The 15,596-nt window shown below is 31.1% G+C and overlaps 2 protein-coding genes across 2 annotated transcripts; both read left to right on the top strand.

The window, feature by feature from the left end:
- Positions 1 to 3,101: 3,101 nt before the first annotated feature.
- Positions 3,102 to 8,143, top strand: LOC143390465 (olfactory receptor 5T1-like). Its single transcript, XM_076842850.2, has 3 exons — positions 3,102 to 3,136; positions 4,524 to 5,476; positions 8,058 to 8,143. The coding sequence occupies exons 1-3, from the start codon at positions 3,102 to 3,104 to the stop codon at positions 8,141 to 8,143; spliced, it is 1,074 nt and encodes a 357-aa protein (XP_076698965.2).
- Positions 8,144 to 13,749: 5,606 nt separating this feature from the next.
- Positions 13,750 to 14,745, top strand: LOC143391764 (olfactory receptor 5T3-like). The gene has a single exon (XM_076844516.2). The coding sequence runs from the start codon at positions 13,777 to 13,779 to the stop codon at positions 14,743 to 14,745; it is 969 nt and encodes a 322-aa protein (XP_076700631.2). The 5' UTR covers positions 13,750 to 13,776.
- Positions 14,746 to 15,596: the final 851 nt, after the last annotated feature.

Below are 15,596 nucleotides of genomic sequence, written 5' to 3'. Positions count from 1 at the left end.
TAACCAAGATTTTTATATCAAGCAAAACCATTCTTCAGAACTGAAGATGAAACAAAAACTTTCCAGGATAAGCAGAAACCAAAACAATTTAAAAAAAAGAAACAATGAATTATTTTACACAGAAGAAATGAAAACAAAATATCAGAGTCAGCATAAGTTAAATATCACTAGAAATATACTCAATTAAAGGAGAATTAAATCCAAATTAAGCATTAGAAAAAATAAAAATGACAGGAAAGAGAAATCATCTATTGAAACACTGAATTTAATGGTGTAAACTCTCCAATAAAAAGACAAAGATTAACAGAATTTATTTAAAAAGAACTATGTTCTGTTAATAAGAGATTTAAATTACTGGGAAAGATATCCACATGGTAAAGATGAAAGGAAAAAGATATCATGGAGTTTGAAAGACAAAATTAATCAGAGGAGACAGAAATCACATCATACTGGTTAAGGGAACTATCCAATAACAAGATTTAATGACTATAAATATTTATGCCCCAAATTTCAATGCACCTATATACATTAAACAAACCCTTGTCAATATAAAGAATCAAATCAATCCCAATATGATAAAACTGGTTATTTCAACACATATTTCTCACCACTAGGTAGGTCATCTGGACATCAACTAAATATTCTTCACAACTAAAAAATATTATCAATCACATAAACTTAACAGACATCTGTAGAATATTCCATTCATAAACAATTGAATTTATGTTCTTCTCAGTTGCATAGGAAAACTTCTCTAATATAGACCCTGTATTAGAACACAATATATCTTAGCAAATACAAAAAAAGATTGATAATCCTTGCATCCTATCAGATTGTAATGAAATAAAATTATAAATCAATAGCTAGATAAAAAATAGAAACCATTTTAATATCTAGAAATTAAATGATACACTTTTGAATGATGAATTATTAATATAAGAAATTAGGGAAGAAGTCAAAATACCATAAGGAACAGATGAAGGTAGACATACAGCATATCAAATCTCTGGAATGGTATGAACACAGCTCAAAGAGGAATGTTTATAACATTGAGTGCCTAGTAATTTAAAAAAGAAAACATAAAAATCCCAAATAAATATGTTAGTGGTATAAACCTTAAGGCCCTAGAAGAGAAAGAGTATACTAAATCCCCAAACTTGGTTGTTCTATATTTACATCTTGCAATCAGACTATGTAAATAACTTTAATTGTAACTTTAATTTTCTATTAAAATTTATTTGAAAATTTTCTATTCTGTTGATTTGACTCTCATGGATTCGGTGCTTTTTCAAATAAACAGTAGAAGACACTTGTTAATTTTCACAAAAATACTTTTGAATAAAGAAGCATTAAATCTATCAATAAATTTAAGATTGAACTTTATACATAGTTCAACATTCAGTTGATGGTTAGTGTTGATATTTATTAAATAATTCTGCATTCTGTCATAAGTTATTTTTATATCATTTTGCTATATGCATACTTATAGGATTTTGATAAAGTTCATATGTTAAATTCCCAGGATGAGGAAACTGGATTTCAGGGAATATCTGCATCAACTCAATAGCACATAGATAATTAGAATCAGAGCTGGACATAGGTCCTATCATCAGTAGGCTTTTCCACTGAGGGATCATTTGTTTAAACAAGGGCCCAAGTTACTTCATGTCATCATTTCCATTATGTTATTCATTGTTATAGTTCCATTCACCTGCTTATTTTGGAAGTAAAAAATTAGCTTGTTGCTTTTCTATCCCAGAAAAGAATCAGTGTTTTTCTCCTTGGGGTATCCCTGTGGACTTTAAAAGCCTCAAGCAGTTAGTACTAGAGTCCAAATGTACAGTGATCATACTAATCTATACCTGAGAGAGGGGTTCATTACACTGGTAAGCTAAAAGACATTTAATCATTTAGAAAATATTTTAGAAGCTATCATCTTGAATCTGAAACTAATGTATAAACTTGAAGAGTTAAATCAGAGAGAAGGGGGATTCTAGTTAATTGAAAGTTGTATTAGAAATTGAAGAGTAAGCCTTCCAGTGAATTTAACAGAGAAAAATAGGAAGGACTCTCTCCATATTTCAATCAATAGGACTGTAAATTAGAAATTTACTTTTACTTTCATGATTAAAGATAACAGAAGAGATGCAGTAGAATAATAGGCCATATTTAAAATATAGGAAAAATAATTAGATGGATTAAAAAAACTCTCAACCAGCCATTGAGGACATTTCATTTTGGAATTGTTGTTTTCTCCAAATGGAGAGAAACCAATTTAAACTTATTTTACGAGTTAGCCAATTGATTTAGAAGCCATGGAGTGTTTTAAAAAGGATTGTGGTTTATTTAAACTTAATTCCTTTAAAAGAAAAATTTAAATAAGCAAAGGCCCTACTTTTTATTATTTCTAGTGGATGATATCTGCGGAGTTAGGACATGTCACTTGTCTATAATAGGGTTATATAGAAATAGTTCAGAATGTGGAGTCAGAGGGATGTGAACTAGAGTCCTGGTTCTACTAAAAACTGTGTGACTAACAACTCTTCCAGACTAGGTGGGCCTTAGTTTTCTTGTCCATATAAGGACACTGGGTTGTTTAGATTTTAAGTTGCTGGGTGGATGGAATAAGATAATGTACACTAAATGTGTAACCCCATGTAAACATGAAATCCAACTATGTGGCTGTTGCTATTGTAACTTTTCATTTCATATTGTAACTTGACATTGTTAGTGATGCTGTTCTTGTGGGGTTCTGATTTATGACTTTTGACAATAAAACTTGAACTGATTTTATTTTCATTTTTCAGTTAGGACATACTTTGTGAAAATGAAAGATCTATACTTGGGTCTTTCTAGCCTCTCTGTATTAAAAAAAATAACTAGTCATAAATGCCACCATTTTTAATTTTCTAAAATCTTTATTAAGAAGAATGCTGTTTGAAGAGTAGCTTGGATAAAGCAACTAAACCTCATGTTATTTCTCTGTCATTCCTCCATTTAAACTGTGAAGTATATAAATCCTCTAATGGGACATGGTTTGAAATAAAATAAATAATCCACAAACTACATTCTTATTCCACAGATAAGATCAAACCTATCAGATGATCCCAGAACATTATAGAGACAAGAGTATAAGGTAAATTAAGTAGACATACTATTATTTTACTGACATGGCTATAAGTAGAAGAGTGACAGAGTCAAATCACAAATGTGTGTATAATTTAGAAGACAAACCTTACTTCTGGTTTTCAAAGCTTCATTAAAAATTTTGATTATATATCTCTCAATTTATTTTGTCATCTAAATAAAATTTGGAATTCATATCTCATATCTGTGCTTTCTTCACACATAATTAAAACTTCAGGTATTCAAACGAGCTATGTATGAGAATTTTGTCCAAACTTAGTTACACTTTAGAAAGTCACTAGGCTCTAAATCTTTAATTATAGATCTTTACAGTCCAAATACAATTTGCTGAGAAATTAAACACTAGCAAATGTAGTGATTTTATTATTTCAGGAATTGCTTCTATTCTAGCTAATAAATATTTTTATTGGCTATTGTCGAGTGACATTTATTTCAGAGTTATTTTTTAAACTTTTTTTTTTTATATTTTAAAAACTATAATATATTATGAATGGGCATGATTTATTTTTGACACAAATATATCTAGAGCTAAATTCAGGGACATTGCAAGTAAAAGGAGAGACAAATTAGGAAACATCTTACAATGTCATTAAATAAAAATTTAAAAAACAGTAATGTTAAAATTAACTATCAAGGTAAAACATGAACAACTTAGTGAACCATATTTTGGGGTGACAGAAAACAAAATAACTTATCACTGTTTTTATTTTAAAAGTCAGGGGTATGTATCTCCAGAATTTTATTGACTGTTCATTTATTGAAGAGTAAATAACATAATTTTGGTAGAAATCCAGCATGACAACTTCAAATACAAGTGCATCTCATTTACTAGTCATCTGCAAACTTTAAAAAATTAAATAATGTGGACAACTCTTTTTTTTTCTCAATTCCTTTTGACTCAGTCTTCTGTTGTGTGCTTCATTGCTGCCCTATAACAACTATAAAAATTAAGAAAGAAATTCTCATGTACTTTGTAGTATAACAAGAACCTATATGCAATTGTATGTTTACCACTACAACAGTTTAGATTTTAAAAAATGTTTATATTAATTTGTCTTTATGAAATTTAAGATGACATAATATCAGAATGAGTGGGAAAAAATTAACAGAAAATAAATGGAAGCAAAAGCAAGGAATTTTGACATAAGAAAATTTTAGCATGGTAAATTCAGCCAACACATGGATCAAAACATTTGTTCTTTTCTTTATACAGCAAAATGTGTCCATTTGGGTCAAACTTTCCTAAAACTGTTTATCATATTGCACTGAGGAAATCATGACACCAGTCTAAGAAACAAACATGAGAATATAATTGGATGGACTCTATCAATGCAATAAATTGCATTTAGAACAAGTAAATAAACATAATCCAGAAGGCTGTCATCAGACATGGATATACACAAAATTCAGTTGAAGAATATAACAGAAGTCACCATGTTTGTATTGATGGGCTTTACAGATGATTTTAACCTGAAAGTCTTCTTATTTTTACTATTTCTTGGCATCTACCTTTTTACTTTGGTAGGAAATTTGGGACTGGTTGTATTGGTCATTGAGGATTCCCGACTCCACAACCCCATGTACTACTTTCTGAGTGTCTTATCATTCTTGGATGCCTGCTATTCTACAGTTGTCACTCCAAAAATGTTGGTCAATTTTCTGGCAGAAAATAAATCCATTTCCTTTCTGGGGTGTGCCACACAGATGCTTCTCTTTGTCACATTTGGAAGCACAGAATCCTTTCTCTTGGCTGCCATGGCTTATGATAGCTATGTGGCCATCTACAACCCACTTCTGTATTCAGTGAACATGTCACCCAGGGTCTATGTGCCACTCATCGTGGCTTCCTATGTTGGTGGCATTTCCCATGCTACTATACACACAGTGGCCACTTTCCGCTTGTCCTTCTGTGGATCCAATGAAATCAGACATGTTTTCTGTGATATCCCTCCTCTCCTTGCTATTTCTTGTTCTGATACTCATACCAACCAGCTTCTCCTCTTCTACTTTGTGGGCTCCATTGAGATGGTCACTATCCTGATTGTCCTGGTCTCCTATGGCTTCATCCTGTTGGCCATTCTAAAGATGCATTCTGCTGAGGGGAGGAGGAAAGTGTTCTCTACCTGTGGCTCCCACCTGACTGGAGTGTCCATTTATCATGGGACCATCCTCTTCATGTATGTGAGACCAAGTTCCAGCTATGCCTTGGATCATGACATGATAGTATCAATATTTTACACCATTGTGATTCCCATGCTGAATCCCATTATATACAGCTTGAGAAACAAAGATGTAAAAGAGGCAATGAAAAGATTGTTTGGGAAATATTGTGTTGTAAAAAAACTATGTATGTAGTATTCAGTAAACCTAACATTAATGCTGGAATCATTTTTCTATGGTCAGAAACTAGTATGCTGTTTCAGTTAATAATGCAATAGAATCCAGAATATTTCTAATTAAGAAGTTTATCTGTTCTCTAATGCAGCATTTGCCAACTGTAAATTCATTATATTTATTTATATTTAAGGGGATCCAAATTAAATATTTTTCCATAACTACATTCTTGTAATCATTATTTATTTAATTTTAACTTGCTACAATCTTATAATTTTTTCCTCAGAATTTGATATATCCTCACTTTGTTTATGCTAAATCTTTAGCATTCATTGTGATGATACTTCCCATTCTGCAATTCCTGTGAAGGTCACCCCAAATGTTATTTATTTTTTCTTTCTGTACCTTGGTATAGTAAGATACATCCAAGCTACTGACATGCATTTTGCCTTATTTGCCTTACATCAATTATTGTTATTCCCATATTAAAATCTTTCCTTGCCATTGCTCCCTCACAGACATTGATGGAGATGTCATGATAATGGAGATCACAGACAACTATTTTGCAACTACTTTTAATATAGTGAAAATAGATTTTAATATTTATTTAGTGTGTACTTATGAATGTGGAAAAAAAGAAAGGTATGACTTAGAAAATAATCTCCCACTAAATTGGTAGAGATATTATGGAAAGCAGTATGGATATTCCTCAAAAAACTAAAAACAGAACTACCATATGATCCAACAATACCATTGTTCTAAAAACATCTGAAGGAGTTTGAGTCAGCATGCTGAAGGCATGTCTTTGCTCCCATGGTCATTGTAGCATTATTTATAGTAATTAAGTATGGAACCTAAGTGACCATCAGGGGATGAGCAGATGAAGGATATGTGATAAAAACACATCAAAGAACACTATTTAATCTTTAAGAAAACAAAATTCTGTCATTTAGGACAAGTTAGATTAATTTAGAGGACATTATGCTCAATGAAATCAGTGAGGCATGGAAAAGCAGATACTAAATAAACTCACAGCAGTAGATTCCTAGATTGTACAGTTTTGCAAGTTACTCACTGAAAAGTTTCCAATTCCATTAGATGTTTCAGAATAGAATGAATCAAGGGTGAAGAATAGAATGAATTTTAGGGTGAAGATGTATCATTATATAAAATCATATAACAATTTATGTTTTATTTAATTTTATCTCAAATGTTAGCATTATATTGTCCTTTTTACATATTTACATATTTAGTACTTTAAATTGTTTTGGAAATTCAAATTATTGTATGTATTTATTTATTTATATAGACTATAAACGCATGCATGTATGTGTTTTATTCTGTCTCAAAGGTCTGAAGTAAAATTGCAAATAACTGTTCTGAAGAAAAAAAAATAAATAAAATTTTCCTTTCAAGGTATTATGCTTGTTTTTATGTTGTTAATTATGTACTTATTGAAAGTACCACTAGGTGACTAGTATCTAAAACTAATAAGTATTTCATAAAGATCAGTAGTATAAACTATTAATAAAAATAAATAAGCACTATTCACAGTTAGGCTTAAGTACTAATAATATGAAAGAAAAATAATTAGAAAGAATTTAAAGTTAAAGGAAATAGAAAACAAATCCCTGTAGAGTCCTATGTTAAGTAAGTTAGTAGTCAATGAATTGTCAGTATATGAATTTAAATTTTTAATTATTAGCTCACAATGTAGCACTAGTTAGTAGACAGATTTTATTGATTGTTTACTAAACTACTTTTTATTTATTTTTTTCATATTGACCTACAGGAAACATGTGTCAGTTTTGAGTACATATTATCCACTGCAAATAATATGCTATATAAATTGATCAACTCATAATGTACTTCAAGCTGCAATTTTGATATGTAGACAAATTTCATCAATAAGAGAGATGGCCATTTGGGTTAAAAATAGTGGTGAAAAGAGAAGAAAATCACAATTTTCTGGGAAAGGTAAAGTCAGGATTATCTAGAAGAAATAAGTATCAGAAGAATATATTTCCATAGAAATTTGGAAAAAATAAAGGGAAATTACATAATGAATACTCAAATGTAATGTCAAGGAAAAATTTTGGGAAGCCATATATATGCATTTTAAATAAAAAATAGAATATACAAAGTATTCTTTACTTAAATACTTTTTAATGTCTTTAATACTTTAAAATGCATTAAATAACTAAGTCCTTTAATGAATTTTAAATAACAAAATGTATTTAATTAAAAAAAAGTTCAGTGTATAGATACAAATCCCCTTCAAGTGCACTTGTTTTATTTCTTTCAAAGTACTATGGGAAAAGTGATACAAACTTTATCCAAAGAGAGGTAGAAAAAATATTTTATGCAGATGAGATAAAAACAGATTGGAAAGAAATAATAAAAAGTTTTATGAGTGTGATGAGATAAATCTATTTTAAGTGTAATTAGAAGTAATTTGAATGTCAACACCAATACAATTCTTGCTATCAGTGCAACAACATACTTGGTCCAAAGATTTGAGGTCTGAAAAGGTGTTATCACTAGCCTTGATAATTAAGAGCCATGTGTGGCATTAGACTTTCTTTCCAAATTGTACCTCTCTTTAAATATCAATAATCTAAAATTTCCAAGTAGACATAGTAGGATACAGATAACAGATTAATTAAACATGTGAATTAATATGTCTATAAAACAACTTCCTTTAAATATGCCTCTTTTTATTTTTGGTTATAAGTCTGAGATACCTATATAAGTGAATTTCTTTCATCAGTTGTGTTTTTTCCAAAATTTATTGTTTCACAAATCTAGTACTAGAATTAAGTCATTGAAAAATGCATGTGTCCACAGCTGTGAGCCTAACATTTTATTCATTGGCAATATTTAATATATTTACTTTGTGATTATTAATTTATGTTTGAACATTATTTCATCACACTAAATCTAATGAATATTATTACAGTTTTTACTTTGCTAACTCTTTGTTTCAATTAGTGAATAAAGAAGCTTTATTAAATGTGAACTATGTTGATACACACCCCCATAAACACACCAGATCACTACAGTCCCATTTACTATATTACAGTGGTTTTGTTTTGTTCTGGGTAAATAAGGTAGTGGAAAAAAATGCAATGCTAAGCATTTTCAAAAAAATGTGTTTCAAAAGCCAGAGGCAAGATTCAATTCCAGGTCTCCCTCATTATAGTAAACATCCTTTTCACTGTTTTCCTATTATACCATCAATTCATTCTACACATGCCTCCTGTAAACTTAAACAAAATATTTCATAACATATTTGGATGATATTTAAGCCAATAAAAATAGGAAAACAAGAAATACACAGTAAAAGGAAACTGATTTTCACAGCATTTAATTTATCAATTCAAAGGCACTTAGATAATAAGCACCAGATCTAGACTGTATCTTATATGATTAGATTTACTTTTACCTGAGAGATTTTTTAAGCAAAGACCAAAATTCATGTATGCTATCATTTTCAACCTTATAATTTCTTATTCTAGAAACATTCATTTTTTACTAATAAAAAAGTCACTGGGATCCATTCTGTCCCAGAAAAGAACTGGTGTGTCCTTACTGGGAACTCCCTGTGGACATGAAATGCTGAGGAGCTGGTATAAGAGTCCAGATGCATAGCCTTTATGGTATTTCTTAATGAAAAAGCAGTCCATTCATGTTCATAGGTAAGAGAAGGGATTTTTCTTAGGAAATATTTTATGTTATAGTGAACACCAAAGTATATGCCTTAATACTTACATGTAAGAGAGAATATTTCAAACTCAATGAAATATTCTCTCTTGCATTTATGCTGCCAGTTGAATCACACACTTTTCAGGTAATGCAGGGAGAAGGAAAATAGATTACATTGTAGTTAGCAATTTAGTGTGCATACTGTTTTATCAATAGAGCTGTGATAGAAATATGCTTTAATTTGCTTGATGAAAGATAACAGAATAGGTTCAGTAGTATAAATTATTATTACTATTGCTTTTACTACACTTAAAGTCCTGAGGACTACTTAACTAAGGGTTTTGTACATATTGGCAAGTGCACTACCACTAATCCCCAGCCCTAAGAACTACCTTTATTGTTAATTATTAGATGAAAAGAAAATTAAATTTAATCCAGTCAATGTAAATGTTTCACTTTGGGTTCAAGTTTTCTTATGTCTTTCAATGTGGGAATTCAATTTTTTAATTTATTTTGCTAAGTTAGTAATTGATTTAGAAGCAATTCTAGTTTTTTTTCTAATTGCAGTCTAAATTTAACATCTTTAAACAATTCAACTACAAAGCAATGCTATTTAGTATCAGTTCTAGTTGATATTCCAGAACTGACATGTCAAAAGGGGTTATAAAATGGTTGAGTAGAAATTGTCAGAGAAATCTGACATTCTGTTTATTTCTATTAACAAACAGTCTGAGAATGGTAAAATTGTATCTAGCTGGACCTCAGTTTTTCCATGCATAAAATGAGGCTGCTTTATTTATTTTTCAGGTTTTTATTCAGATTGAAAAAAATGCACACACAATTCCCACTCCCTTGTAGTAGCTTTAGAACTTGGAGGGGCTTCTATTTTAACTCCCTGTGCATTTTATCTACGTGTTTATAGTATTGTTGTCATGAATCTGACTGTGGGAGTTGAGAAGTTATTTTTATATGTTTTAGTTTTTTTTTTTTGATTGAGCACATTGTAGTTAGCAATTCAGTGTGTATACTTTTTGAAATTTAGTGTATATTTTAAATGACATAAACTCATCATGAGCACAACCAATTCTAATATCCTTATATATATATAAGTTAATAAAAAATAGCTGTTCAAAGTGCATCTTGGAAAAAAATAGTCAGATTTCATGTTTTCCTCTATTATGTCTATAGTTTCCACAGAGAAGTAGATAAATGTTACAAGAAGACATGATTTGGAATAAGTCATACTCACTTCATAAACCACCTTCTTGTTGTACATTCAGAATAAACACATTAAGATTTGTTAGGAAGTTATTCACAAAGTATTAGAAGAACTTAAGTGAACATATTATTATTTTATCAACATGTCCACAGGCAGAGGGAGTGACAAGTACATTGCTAAATTTCTTATATTTTGTATTTAATCTTATGGATATTCAAATTCAGAATGTGTATACTCCAACATACTAGAATTGTAATGTAATTGACATTTCTCTTGTATATGAGTGTCAACAGGTATTTTGTAATGATTTCTTTTAGTAGACTCTTAGTAATATGTTTCAACATTTAGTTGAATGCTTATTTCCTTATACTGTCAATCTATTTCAACAATTATACTTTGTCCCTGATTCTCTGCACTAAACATTCCATCATATATTTTACTAATTCTGTTGCAGAAAAAGAAGAAAGTAGGGGAGAATAAAATCAGAATGGAAACATTTTAAACAGAAATGTGTCTTTCTGAGCCCACAAAAGTAACATTAACAAGTATTTACACAATTTCTTGATGACTTTGTAAGCTATTTTATGAACATAAGACTTCAAACAAAATTATATATTAATATCTTATGTCTAATATGCAAATTATCTGAATTTATATACCAGTTGTACTTTAATTTCATCAGGCATTTTACTATATCATTTCCTAAGAAAAAAATTGTTTGGTTTTGTAATCCCACATTTAGGAAGTTACTTATTCTATTATTAGTAAAGCAAAACCTTCCACAGAGATTTTTAAGAACATTTATGATATAATAGAGAAATATGACTTCCTTCTCTTTCTAAACTTTAATCTTACTGTTTATTTTTATGTGGGTCATCTTAATGTGTCAAAAATTCAACAAGTTCTACAGTATGAATTATATGAATTATGAATTACATAAATTATGAAATATAAGTTTTGAATTCACCTGTACTTATTTATGGCAGAGTTTACAGAACTTTAAAAAATTTTTTCCATGTTATATTATTGGTGCATTATATTTGCACATAATGATGGGATTTGTTGTAACATATTTGTACATGCACATAATATAATAATATAATTTGGCCAATATCACTACCCACCATTTTCCCCCTCCTTATGTACCTCCCATTCTTTAGTTCCTTTCTTCTACTGATCTCCCTCTGATTTCTAGGAGATCCATCCCCACTTTTGTTTTCCCTTTCTACATATGACAGAAAACAGTGTACCTTTAACTTTCTGAGTTTGGATTTTTTCATTTAATATGATAGTCTTAAGTTCCATCTATTCTACAAATGCCATAATTTCATTTTTTCTTAAAGGTTGAATAAAACTCCATTGTGTATATATACCACATTTTCTTTAACCATTCTTCTGTTGATGAATACATCTGTTGTTTCCATAGTTTGGCTATTGTGAATTGTGCTGCTATAAATATGGGTGTGCATGTATCCCTATAATAGGGTGACTTTGGGTCTTTGTCATGCAAAAGTTCAAAAAGTCACTGTATAGAAATTACTCCCATTACTTTCAATGGCTCCAATATTTAAATCTGTGTCAACAACTGAGACTTTTAGCCTAGATACAGGTAGCTCTTTAAATTTATCTATGTACTTTTTTTTCTTGGTCATGCACTTTCTTTCTTTACTTTTCTTTTCTTTTCTTTTTTTTTTTTTTTTTTAATTCACTGAATAGGAATGACAATTTAAGTGGGGGGAGTTCAGAAATCAAATTCTGCTTTGTGGAAAATACACTGACTTTATTTTTTTGGCAACAGTTTGTACCAAGAATTTTATTAACCAATATAGGGGACCTTTATTTCATAGTTATTTCAGAAATCCCATAAGTAATTAGTCCTGTTACTGAAAGCCTAACCTGATTTCCAGATTGCTGGATTCAGCCCCCAACCCAAAACTGACAAAAGATGGAAAAAGGAACTTCACACAGTTTTGAAGTTTGATCAAACTGGAGAGAAGAAGCTAGATTGCCTACCCCAGAAGCAGTTACAATTCATTAAAAACAATATGTGCTACATGTATGAAGATAAATCTGGCCTGAACAGGGGCAAAATGGGACCAAAAAAAAATGCAGAAAATATACACATTTAGATTAAGTTAGCCTGTTCTAAACCGGCCCAGGCAGTAGTGCTCTCAGCTTCTAGGAATCCCTCAGATGCCATGGAGAAGAGGGGAGGCAGTCCTTCACTCTCAGCAGAGAAAGTTCTTCTATATTGGCATGGGGAGGACAAGTTCATTCACTTTTAATAGTATATTAAGGTATGTATAGCCAGGAGAGGTGGTGCACACCTGTAATCCCAGCAACTCAGGAGGCCTAGGCAGGAGAATCACAAATCCAAAGCCAGACTCAACAATTTAGCAAGGCGCTAAACAACTCAGTTAGACCTGTCTCTAAATAAAATACAAAAACCCTGGGGATGTGGCACAGTGGTAGAGTACCTGAGTACCAAAATAAAGAAGGAAAAAGGAAAAGAATGTATATTAAAAGAATTGTCTCCAAGGAATTTGTAGGAATTTGTAGGTATACATAAATAAAAAATCCTATCATTACTATTGTTAAAATTTGAAACACCCAAATTGAAAACTAGATACTGTATATTTACAGAGGAAAAATCCTAAAGCAAAGCACTTGGTATTGTCTTGGTTTGCAAAGAAAGTGCAACTATCCCAGAATAAAGATTCCTGTAGCATTTAATGGAACAAGACAATTTCAGAAAAGAGGACATGACATGGTTTCATTTGAAAAGAATGCCCGTAAAGCAAGTTGGAAAGTCAGTGCAACTATTTTATAGGAAGTTATCTGAAAACATTTTAGAGTAAACAACTTTGACATTGTTTGTGTCATCTAAATTTACCTATAAGTTTAGCTTAGTATCTTCTATATTACAAAGTATGAAACATTAAGGAAAGTGGTTTCATGTACTTTGTAGTAAATCTAAGACTTCAACTCAACTGTGTGTTTTCCAATGAAACATTTTTGGATTTAAGCTGATCTATACTAATCCGTTTTTTTTTTTTTTTTTTAATTTTAAGAGGATGTAATATATATACAAATGGCAGAAAATTCATTCAAAAATTAATTGGAAAATAAAAATCACTTTAATTGCAGGAATTTCTAACAATGCATTTAGCCAACAATGAGTTAAATAATTACTTTTCTTTTTTCTTTTTTTGCCTTATATAGTAAAAATTCATGTGCTGATGCAGTTCTTTGTCACTGCCTATGTCATTACTACCAAAGAAATCATTATGCCCTAAGAACCAAATTGGAATATAATTACACAAATTCTATTAATAAAGGATATTTTTTCAATCTTTTTGTAAAAAACTAAAATGGAAAAGTTGTCATCAGATATGGATATTTACAGGATTCAGTGGGAGAACATCACAGAAGTCACCATGTTTGTATTGATGGGCTTCACAGATGATTTTAACCTGAAAGTCTTCCTATTTTTACTATTTCTTGGCATCTACCTTTTTACTTTGATAGGAAATTTGGGACTGGTTGTATTGGTCATTGAGGATTCCCGACTCCACAACCCCATGTACTACTTTCTGAGTGTCTTATCATTCTTGGATGCCTGCTATTCTACAGTTGTCACTCCAAAAATGTTGGTCAATTTTCTGGCAGAAAATAAATCCATTTCCTTTCTGGGGTGTGCCACACAGATGCTTCTCTTTGTTACTTTAGGGACCACGGAATGCTTTCTCTTGGCTGCAATGGCTTATGATCGCTATGTGGCCATCTACAACCCACTTCTGTATTCAGTGAACATGTCACCCAGCGTCTATGTGCCACTCATCGTGGCTTCCTATGTTGGTGGCATTTCCCATGCTACTATACACACAGTGGCCACTTTCCACTTGTCCTTCTGTGGGTCCAATGAAATCAGGCATGTTTTTTGTGATATCCCTCCTCTCCTTGCTATTTCTTGTTCTGATACTCACACCAACCAGCTTCTCCTCTTCTACTTTGTGGGCTCTATTGAGATAGTCACCATCCTGATTGTCCTGGTCTCCTATGGCTTCATCCTGTTGGCCATTCTGAAGATGCATTCTGCCAAAGGGAGGAGGAAAGTGTTCTCTACCTGTGGCTCTCACCTGACTGGAGTGTCCATTTATCATGGGACCATCCTCTTCAGTTATATGAGACCAAATTCCAACTACGATTCAAACCATGACATGATAGTGTCGATATTTTACACCATTGTGATTCCCATGCTGAATCCCATCATCTACAGTTTGAGAAACAAAGATGTAAAAGAGGCAATGAAAAAATTGTTGAGAGAAGTCTCTTTATAACTCATGTAAATTTTTGATTTGAGTAAAATTTAAAAAATAAATAAAAGTGGATGTCTGTTCATATCTGTATGGCAGAAATTGGTGACAAAATGTCCTTGTTTAGTTAATAGTGCTATATATGCTAGACTCCTTATAAGTAAAATAATCATCAGCTCTCCAGTGCAGAATTTCTCAAATTGAGATAAATTGTGTCAGCTATATGTATATGCCTATTATTTTATCAAATACATTTATATTATACATTCTGGGATGTAAGGCTATTGATATTTTTGGTTATAGAATTGAGTTTTGTTTGCTCTAACTAGAAGCTATGTCCTCAGAATTCTATAAAAAAAAAAAAAAAAAAAAAAAAAAAAAAAAAACTCCAGGGCTGAGGATGTGGCTCAAATGGTAGCACGTTCACCTGGCATGTGTGGGGCCCGGTTTGGATCCTCAGCACCAACCACATACAAACAAAGATGTTGTGTCCGCTGAAAACTAAAAAATAAATATTTAAATTCTCTCTCTCTCTCTCTCTCTCTCTCTCTCTCTCTTTAAAAAGAAAAAAAAAACTTCAACTACTTATATCAAATCTTCAGCATTTATTATGGAGTTAATTTCCCATTCTAAAATCCCTATGCAAGAATCCCCAAATCTTATTTTCTAAACATTTCATCATATACAGAGATCCATTCAAGCTGTGAGCATTTCTTTTGTTGTTTTTCTATTTCTATACATTATGAACATTCTTTTCCTATTAAATTTTCCCTGGCCTCTTTTATGTACAGAAATGGATGATCCATTTTGGAACTACCAGAAATATACAGATACCAAATGTGGATATTCATTGAGAAGTCTTTTAAGGTTCAAGA

Source organism: Callospermophilus lateralis, chromosome 2 (genome assembly GCF_048772815.1).
Source record: "Callospermophilus lateralis isolate mCalLat2 chromosome 2, mCalLat2.hap1, whole genome shotgun sequence".
Taxonomy (NCBI): Eukaryota; Metazoa; Chordata; class Mammalia; order Rodentia; family Sciuridae; genus Callospermophilus; species Callospermophilus lateralis.
The sequence above is the reverse complement of the archived record's forward strand: the minus strand, read 5'-3'. Positions and strand labels throughout refer to the sequence as shown.

Excerpts from the sequence above, each read along its gene's own strand:
- LOC143390465 (XM_076842850.2), top strand. The coding sequence starts at position 3,102 with ATGATCCCAGAACATTATAGAGACAAGAGTATAAG. Across the intron at positions 3,137-4,523 it reads TATAGAGACAAGAGTATAAG|GCTGTCATCAGACATGGATA; the intron begins GTAAATTAAGTA and ends ATAATCCAGAAG. Across the intron at positions 5,477-8,057 it reads AAGATTGTTTGGGAAATATT|ACTTTCTTTCCAAATTGTAC; the intron begins GTGTTGTAAAAA and ends GTGTGGCATTAG.
- LOC143391764 (XM_076844516.2), top strand. The coding sequence starts at position 13,777 with ATGGAAAAGTTGTCATCAGATATGGATATTTACAGGATTCAGTGGGAG.